This window comes from Ipomoea triloba, chromosome 15 (genome assembly GCF_003576645.1).
Source record: "Ipomoea triloba cultivar NCNSP0323 chromosome 15, ASM357664v1".
NCBI lineage: Eukaryota > Viridiplantae > Streptophyta > Magnoliopsida > Solanales > Convolvulaceae > Ipomoea > Ipomoea triloba.
The window spans coordinates 26,438,456-26,447,904 of NC_044930.1; the positions used below are offsets into that span (position 1 = coordinate 26,438,456).

Here is a 9,449-nt window from a genome sequence, read left to right on the forward strand (position 1 = left end):
AATCTTTTAAAGTGATTTTCTAAATCCTCAAATATATAAAGTATAGACCTTCTCTCAAACTCTTGATAACCGATAAAATAATTCAAACTTTTTTATCTTATAACCGATAATAGAAATATTCGGTCAGCCTAAGTATGCCAACCTTACTTGCGATACAAATCAATCACATATATATATTTCAAAACTAAATCATCATCAAATAATACCATCCAAATCATTCTTCTCTGTTTTGATTTGTCAAATAATTTTTTTTTTTAACAAATAATACAAAATTTTAACCTTTTTTCTCTCAAAATAATCATTTCAAATAAATTCACTTTGTATTACAAATTGAAGTATACAAACACTTTGAAAACCACAAAATTTAGTCATTCAGATTTTGCACATACTAATATCTAAATTACATGGTGAAAATGTAGAATTTACAATTGTCAGTTTTTCAGTTTTTCCCCATCTTATCTTCTGCATATACATTTTTATCATCTTTCCCCCAGAAGTTAGACTAAACTATGGACACTTTTATCTACCACAAACCAAACCAAAACAAAACTTCATCACATCAAGAAAAGAGCTTCGCGATTTCGCCCCAATAGACTTAGCACCGTTGCAGCAATGTGATTTCCGGACAGCCCTGCCACTTCGAGTTGCTCTTTTGCCGATGCCTGCTCGATGTAGTTGTCTGGTAAAGTGATCGGCCGCCACTTCAAAATAATGATTTCGGGAAATTCATCAGCAACAACTCAACTAAACCAGCTTTCAAACCAACAAATGATTGTGAAATTCATTTTTATAAATAATATATGCATTCTGTTGTATGACAAAAATGAAATTACCTTGATTCCTGCATCGAGCTGTCCATCGAGGGAAATAAATTGTGCCACGTGTGATCCAAAACCTCCTATAGATCCTTCCTCCACTGTAATTAGAAAAGCATGGTTCTTGCATAAACTTCTAATCAGCTTTGCGTCTAGGGGCTTGCAGAATCTAGCATCGGCAACAGTCACTTCAACGCCAAGCTTTGAAAGAACAAACTGGGCTCTAAGACAGTTTTGTACCATAGAACCATAGCCGAGCAAAGCAACATCTTTACCCTCCACAAGAATTCTCCCTCTACCCACCTGCTCAACAATCACGAACTAGTGAGAAAAAGAATTGCATAATTACAGTTGAATATTTACTTCTTCAAGAAAAAGGGGTAACAGATATTACCTCCATGGGAATTCCACCTTCACAACTATGGTTTGCCATAGCAACAGCACCTCTTGGGTAGCGGAAGCATACTGGCCTGTCATCAATACGGGCAGCGGTGGCCACCATATGAGCAAGCTCAACTTCATCAGAAGGTGCCATGACAATCATGTTTGGCAAGCATGACATAAATGTAATATCAAATGCTCCGCATTGTTTAGGGCCATCAGATCCTACTAATCCCGCACTCGTAATAACAAAGCGCACAGGAATCTTCTGGCGATCTACGTCATGGATTACCTAAAAGATGCCAAAAATGTGAAGAGCCTTCAATCAATCGAAACATGTGCTCCATCTCAACTAAAAGCCTAAGCTGAGTTGGATTGCACATTTATATATTATATATTATATATTATATGCTCAACACAATCAAATTTGATTTCTTCATGTTCTGAGTGCGTGCTTAAAGAACTGACCGTCTAAAAGAGATTCAATAACCTAAGATTAAGAAAAATTATGAAGAAAGGAGAAAGGAGGAACCTGGTCATAGGCCCTCTGAAGGAAAGTTGAAGGAACTATGCAGAATGGTTTCATCCCGCCCCTTGACAACCCCGCCGAAAATGTCACTGCATGCTGCTCAGCCATCCCAATTTCAAAGAATTTGTTTGGAAACTCATTCTTGAATAATTGAAGTGATGGCTCCATACCCATACCTGCATGAATTGCTACAATATCTTTGTCTATCTTGGCCTCTACTACCAAAGCTTCGACAAAACAATCACTATACGTACGAGTCCAACTCAACGATGGATCAGAATTAAATGAACCTGTTTTAAACAAATAAAAAGAATGCATTATTAAAAGAATTTTCTGTACTTTGACATAGCTTCTATTTAAAGCAGAGTTTATGCTAATCGTCATCAAGAACCTAAGCTAGGGCTTATAATTGTAGGCTTAATTCTGAAGATTGTTGAAAGAGAAGGGGGAATCTGAGCAATAAGAGCATACTTTCTGGGGTTATATTTGAAACTTCAACCATCTGATTATCTTTTATTTCCTGCTGTTCTTTTGTTATGACATGAACCAGAACAGGACCCATGGAATCCAGTGAAGCCACTTCATGCAGAACACAGATAAGGTCAGCAACGTTGTTCCCATCAACAGGCCCAATGTAGTACAAGCCAAGCTCTTCAAAAAGAGTCGATCCAGGTGGACCAATCATACCACGTGCATACTCATCAATCTTAGCTGCCCACTCATGCATACCTTTACCAATTTTCTTAGTTAAGACCTAAAATAAACATAAAACGTGAGCATACTCATAACACAGAGACAGATAATACGTATATAATGTTGTACATAACTGGTTATAAAATGAGACAAAAGCATGTACAGATGAAGACCTCACTTTATTATCATTTATTGTCTCTAATATCTCAATTGAATACAGTCATACAGACACGTAAAATGTAACATAAGCATAAGAAACAGACGTATTTAGTTCACCACTAGGGTATTAATACAAAATTAGCAGGTGATCATTGGTCTTAGTACACTGGAAACTTGCTATGACAATAAATTACTATATCATTAGTTTTAGCATTCATATAATCATTTCTATTTATCACTTTCTTTGTTAAGTCAGCATTTTCTGGAATGTGGGCTTAGAAATCCATGTTTCACTTTTCTAACAGCTTTAGACTTAAAAATAAAAGGACAAGCAGCATGGATACCTTAGCAAGCTCTCTAAATCTTCGAAAAAGTTTACTTGACTGAAGCTTGCTTAGAGTACTAGACAAAGCATTGATTGGTGTTTCAGGAGCCTCCTCAAGCTTTGGATGCAAAGAGTGACGATTATCGTTTAATATGACAATCATATTTGAATCTAAGTAGCCAGCATTACTCATTGCCTCATAAACTTGACCAGCCATAGTTGTTTCATTGCTAATGACTGCAACTATGCGGTCTCGCTTCCCTTTAATATCTCGAGCAACAGCCATTCCTAATGAAAAATAAAAAGTGCTGTAAAGTTCAACTAAAAATGTTGATGATAATGAAAGCACAGGGGAAAACTTTTTTAAGATTTTAATACAATCATAAAGGGGGTTGATTGTAAAAGATACTACTAAAGGCATGACGAGAAATAGTTTATTTGCTGACGAAAATAAACAAGAGAATGTTATTACCAAGTCCAGCAGATATACTGTTGCATCCATGTCCTGCTTCAAATGGATCAAATTCACTTTCAGAGCGGCACATGGGACTTGTAAAACTGTTTGATTGTAGATGGGAATGCTTTAGAGGCATCCTTCCGGTGAGAATCTTGTGTGCATAAGTCTGTCAAGTCACAGCAAAATAAAATATACTAAGTGGGAATTGTCCCAATTAATACCTGAAAAATGTCAACAGCTTTCATTCTGCTTTGCTTTCTTTTTATCACAAGTAATTTCGATATTCAATAATAACTGTGAAGCGAATGAGTGGAATGTTCCATATTGCAAGGTATGGGGTAGCATACCTAATGCCCACTTTTTTTCTTTTGTTTAGAAAAAAGGAGTTTATGAGATTCATTAGCGTTTCTAAGTATTTTACAAACGGAATCTTACTTGTTCCTCCATATCCCACAATATCTTGTCCACTGGAGCATGGAAAACATGGTGAATAGCTACAGCCAACTCCACCACCCCGAGACTAGCTGTTAAAGGTTTCTCAGTATTTGACATGGCAAAGCGCAATTCTGAACGGATTTCCTCAGCTAGCTGCTTCAGTTCCTGTATGGTTCCACTCTAGGTGAGCTAAACTTGCCAAATTTGCATATTTGATGACATATATGGTGTTATGTCAGACACAACTTCAAACCAATATTTAATGTTTCCAAGTAAAAAGGAATGAACAAAATCCAGTCGCTTAACCTTCAAAGATAAATTCTTTAAGTGCATGGGATTCTCAATAGTATCAAGTATCCTTCTTGGTGGATCATCAAACTTGAGATCAGCATCATTGGGCAAACAATATACTTTACTGTTGTCCTGCATCAGGAATGCCAAATTTCAACTCACTGTTCTTTACAACACTTCCTTTATGGCTATGAGCACAGAGAGAACTATTCTTTCACACTTTATCATGGCAAATATGGCATTATTTTGACTAATCCAAATATAAAAGAGAACTACTAAGACAAAAGCTCATAAGGGAAGAAATGGGTGTTTGGTAGGATGGAACTGTAATTCTAGGAATTACAATTTCATAGTTTGGTTGGAGGGAATTGTAATTCCATCCATGGAATTGCAATTCCTAAGTAGCTTAGAAATTGCAATTCCACAAAATGTGAAAATGTAATTCCATAGTAAATGACTATTTTATCCTTCTTCTTATTATTATATTATTATTATACAAAACCATTTTAATCTTTCCTCACTTCTTGCCTTTCATTTCCCAATAATTATATCATGTCTACCAAACAATTTACTTTAAATTTCACCTTATTCTTATCCAACTGAATTACAATTCGTTTCCTTCCTAATTCCCTACTACCAACCAAACGCATGTTAAAGTACAAAAATCATACAAAAATGCAATAAAGGATAGTTATTGCATACCATAGAAGAAGATAGGATTGAAGAAGAAGTGGGGTAAAGATTCAATCTTGAAATACCAATGTTAGAAGGGAAGTTCACTGTTGGGGAATCCGAACCAGACGACAATTTTCTGGAACCTCCATGGAAAATACCAACCGGATACTGAGCAGTGGCAGCACCCATCAAGAAATGCAGAAATGGAGAGACCTACTTTGGTAAAAACTGGCTTGACTAGTTTCAAGAAAAAATTGGAAAATAAAGGAGATTAAAGGTTGGATTTTTCGGATTGTTTGAATACCCAGGTTCAAAAGTGGAATTTTGTGTCTGGGATTACTCTAGATTTTTGGAAAAAATCAAGCGGAAATGCGAAGGAGCTACATGACAAGCAGAGCACTGTTTGGCATCTCGTGTAATGCTGAAGACCCAGGATGAAGCATATGGGCTAATTTTTGGGCTTTGTATGTGTTAATTGGACCTTATTTTAAGTGGGCCAAGAAAAGGCCCAATAGATTACTCCTGACAAATTATATTGTCGATCATAGTCCACATTATAACATGAATCGAAGATAAATGTTAGAGAGTTTTTTTTTTAAAACATTACAGAGTATTTTTAATGTATTGAAAGTACTATTCTAGCGATGAATAGTAGGATAGCAACGAGGTCTTCTTCAGGATTGAAAGAAGCACTCAATTGAAGAAGCTCGCTCATGAATGCATATTGTGATCGACAATTAGTTGATATCAATTCTATACTCTATAGCTTTCCTGTTTGATGGCGTCGTCTTCGAGTAGTATTAAAGGGAAACCACGTACTAATATCAAGAATATAATTGACAAGCACTTAAATGATACATAGTATATAGGAAAATAGACAAAGAAGTGTTATTGGGTCAAGGAAACCAAATATTGTATTAGATCGTAGTTGTCAAGTTATTACAAAGACAATGTAACGCTGCAGACTATGATAAAAAAATGGATACGAATGTCTTAATGAGACAATAGTAAAGGGACTTATACATAGTAAACCACCTAACCACCCCCTAAAAAGGAAAGTTGGTTGTAACAACCTTGGACCACGTCCATCTGAGCTCACCTCTGACCGTGCCCCTACCGAGCCCTCCCCCGCCTAAGCTCGCCTCTTACTGACCTGGGCTCGGCTGAGGCCGACTCGAGCACAGCCAAACCTCGGCCAAGGCCTCCCAACAAGATCGATTTGGGCTTGGTCAAGCCTTGGTAAGGTGCCAACCCGAACTTAGCCAAGCCTTGGTCAATGCCACGAAAGCGCTGACCTAGGCTCGGTGGAGGCCTAAGGTGACTGCCCCGGCCATGGCCAAGGCCCAAAGGGTCCGACCATGGCCTTGGCTACCCGGGCCAAGCATGGAGCTTGATCTCAGGCCCATGTCCGCTCGGATCTTCCTAGCTCCGCTCTTCCAGGTCGGTTATTCTGGTCCATTTCTTAATATATCCATCATATATATTTATTTATTATTTGTCTTCGCCTGTAACCGCCATCGCCATATGACAAGTTTTTTTTTTTTTTTTTGAACTTCTATTATCCTATCTATTATGAATTTTACATGCATAGGTGTGTTTGTGTATACATATGCCTATTAACTTAAGGTTTGTTCTTAGAACAATTATAGTATAACTCTCTGATTATCTGTGTATCTAGATTGTTTACTGTTTTATGTTTTGTGATGCTATTTTTTTATTTCCTCTATCTTGTGTATTTATTAGTTCCTTTACTAGTTTGCTTCCTTACGTTTTATAAATTATGAACTCTAACAGGAGAAGGGAGTGAATTGAAATGAGGTTTGTGTTACTCTAGTAACATTGCCGATCATTACAGTAATTTGTTTATGATTTTGTTTTGTTTCTAGTAAATTGTTGTAGAAATATTTGCATTGTTCTGTGTTTGGCATTGTGAACTTTTATAAAATAATTTGTCGGTTGTGTGCACTTTTACTAATGCATGCCACCACATCGTAACTTTTAATTTTGTAGTCGTATCCCCCTCAAGTATCACAGTTATATATAGATACAACTCTGACTATATCTATGTACGTATGGTTGATTATTTACTGTTTTATGTTTTGTGATGCTATTTATTGATATCATCTTTTGCATTTGTTAATTGTCTTACTAATTTGCTTCCGTACGTTCTGTAAATTGTGAACTCTGATATGAGTAGCGTGAATTGAAGTGAGGTTGTGTTGTTCTGATAATATTGCTAATCAGAACAAGTTCTACTACACATACTCTCAAATTCTACTCCCTAACTTCTACTCCCTGAGGTGACAAATAAACATTGGTTATTTTCATCATTTGGACTCATAGAAAAGTGTCTACATCAAAAGCATATAAGAGGGAGTAGTATAAAGTGAGAGTACAGCAAATATTTTCCTAATTTAATTTGTTCGTTTGGGCGAGCTGTATGTAGCGTTGGCGGTGGTCGTAAAACCAAGAAATAATAGAAGCCAGACAAGAGAAATAGATGGATCATTTATTATATTCATGACAACTACAATATTCTCCCATGCATGTTCCCAAGATTATAAACATATACATAATTATATTATTGATGTCTTTTCTATACATGCAACTTCAATTCATTATTCCAGATATGCATGCATATATGCTTGAATTGATGCTACAGATTGGGTTCCTTGGATAATGGTGGCTTCACTATGAGAATGGGGCAATGCACATGATGTGCGCAATAGTCACTCACACTTCCTAGAAATGCCCTGCACCATGCATTATCATACTAAACATCATATCCTTAGTTAATCCGAAGACTAATACCATATATATAATGATTATAATCAATTAATTACCTTTTGATTTTGCCAAGGCCTCGACTGCCCACCACAAGAAGATCAACATGCATCTCCTCAGCAGCCTCACAAATTCTATCCTTTGCGTCCCCTTCAAGAATCAAGGTTTCTGCCCTCACCTAACCCCAAAAACCACAACCTTAAACAATATATATACAATTTAAGGATGTTTAATCCATCTTAATTAATTAGATGGACCAAGAATGTCAATAGTCCTATGAAGTGTAATTATCAAATTAACAATCAGATCATACCAACTTTGAATTGTAATTACCAAATTAACAGTTAGACTAGTTTTGAATTGTAATTACCAATACTCATGCATATATGTACCTTATTTTCCCTGCAGATTTGAAAGGCCCTAGAAAGTACTTCACTCGCGTTATGTTCTTGGCCTTTCTTCACAGCTTCCACCACCATAGGCGTTAATTCCACAGCTATACATGGGATGAATACATGAAAAGATTTATGAACCAATTAAGAATTAATATAACTTTTGCAAGTAAATGGGAACAAAGGGAAGATCATGAGTTTGAGTTCCACTTGGTAGTATTTATTCTGTGTGATTCAATAAGTTTAAAAAAATATATATAAACATATACTACAATGTAACAGAATTAATAATACTAAAAGAATACTAAATTTTTGCAATTAAATGTTAAATTCTGATCTGTGTGTTAATTTTAGCTTACGGTCTGGGCCGGGAGGATAAATCAGTGGCCGGAAAGTAGGCTGGACATTGACCAAGGTGACCATTGGGCCGGCCGGGGTCTCGTCGGCGGTGTCAGCGGCAGAAGGGTAGTTCCGGCGGAGCAAATAGTCGATGGCCCATTTAAGAGCATAGAAACTCTCGCCACTGTCGTCGATGGCCACCATCACCTTCCACGTCCTCGTCGCCGTCGTCTCCTTCACCGTCGTCGGCACCTGAGCATGCATGGCTTCTCCGGGACACGCATATGCACTACTCTCAGTTCTTGTTTTCTCCATTGTTTCTTCTTCCTCGCTACGGTAATAATTTCAGTGCATTTCAATAAATATTTTTTAATTATTTATACATAAGTTCATTATAAAATATGGCTTAAATCTTAGAAGAGCTACGTAACCCAGAAAGAAATTGAAGGTGGCAGAATAATAGCGTCATTGTGACAAGTGGTGAACATGCAAAACCTTAAATTAACATGCATAATGCGACGTCGCCGGAAACCATGACACGTAGCGCCTTGGTTTTTATCCATTTCCAAACACGATATACATGTAATTTTGTCCAAAATAACAAATTTCTCGATTCTTGTTAGCGCTCGATTTTGTATCTTCATCTATAATTTTTCACTCATTTATTAATTGAATTGCGATTTTTTTTATTAAACTCTAATTTTATCTATATTTTTTTCATAATTTCCCACTTAATTACCACAGACAATATCGATGTAACACAATATATACATGACGTCACGTTTACCAATAAAAATAAAATAAAGAAATAGTACAATATATTATAAACTTAATTTAAAAGCATATATATATTATTACTTGAATTAGATTGTTGCATAAACGGGAAAAGGGGTTCGGAAATGAGAGCGTTAGTGGGAATAGACGACAGCGAGGAGAGTTTCCATGCACTCAACTGGATTCTCCATAAGTTCTTCTGGAAATCCGATGACCCGACGGCCATGGACGGGTCGGGCCTCGTCGGGGACTTGGTCACCTTAGTCCACGTCATGGAGCCGTGGCCTCACAATTCCGTTCTAGGAGGACCTGGTAGGTTCATTTCGTTTTTTCAACCACTAAATTTTAATTATATTAAGATTTAAAATAGTTTTTTTTTTAAGTATTGTTGACTAGTGTA

General features: G+C 36.6%; 2 protein-coding genes across 2 annotated transcripts; both read right to left on the reverse strand.

Moving 5' to 3' along the window:
- Positions 1-280: 280 nt before the first annotated feature.
- Positions 281-5,136, reverse strand: LOC116005486 (probable 1-deoxy-D-xylulose-5-phosphate synthase, chloroplastic). Its single transcript, XM_031245690.1, has 10 exons — positions 4,788-5,136; positions 4,101-4,217; positions 3,795-3,959; positions 3,375-3,525; positions 2,922-3,190; positions 2,197-2,479; positions 1,729-2,015; positions 1,210-1,488; positions 834-1,118; positions 281-701 (listed from the first exon to the last, which is right to left on the reverse strand). The coding sequence occupies exons 1-10, from the start codon at positions 4,947-4,949 to the stop codon at positions 555-557; spliced, it is 2,145 nt and encodes a 714-aa protein (XP_031101550.1). The 5' UTR covers positions 4,950-5,136; the 3' UTR covers positions 281-554.
- Positions 5,137-7,406: 2,270 nt separating this feature from the next.
- LOC116005961 (universal stress protein A-like protein) lies at positions 7,407-8,590 on the reverse strand. The gene is made up of 4 exons (XM_031246193.1): positions 8,296-8,590; positions 7,937-8,040; positions 7,604-7,722; positions 7,407-7,513 (listed from the first exon to the last, which is right to left on the reverse strand). The coding sequence occupies exons 1-4, from the start codon at positions 8,588-8,590 to the stop codon at positions 7,417-7,419; spliced, it is 615 nt and encodes a 204-aa protein (XP_031102053.1). The 3' UTR covers positions 7,407-7,416.
- Between the last annotated feature and the right edge of the window lie 859 nt (positions 8,591-9,449).

Excerpts from the sequence above, each read along its gene's own strand:
- LOC116005486 (XM_031245690.1), bottom strand. The coding sequence starts at position 4,949 with ATGGGTGCTGCCACTGCTCAGTATCCGGTTGGTATTTTCCATGGAGGT. Across the intron at positions 3,960-4,100 it reads TAAAGAATTTATCTTTGAAG|GAACTGAAGCAGCTAGCTGA; the intron begins GTTAAGCGACTG and ends GGAACCATACAG. Across the intron at positions 702-833 it reads AGCTCGATGCAGGAATCAAG|TGGCGGCCGATCACTTTACC; the intron begins GTAATTTCATTT and ends ATTATTTTGAAG.
- LOC116005961 (XM_031246193.1), bottom strand. The coding sequence starts at position 8,590 with ATGGAGAAAACAAGAACTGAGAGTAGTGCATATGCGTGTCCCGGAGAA. Across the intron at positions 8,041-8,295 it reads TTATCCTCCCGGCCCAGACC|CTGTGGAATTAACGCCTATG; the intron begins GTAAGCTAAAAT and ends TCCCATGTATAG. Across the intron at positions 7,723-7,936 it reads AAATCTGCAGGGAAAATAAG|GTGAGGGCAGAAACCTTGAT; the intron begins GTACATATATGC and ends TTTTGGGGTTAG.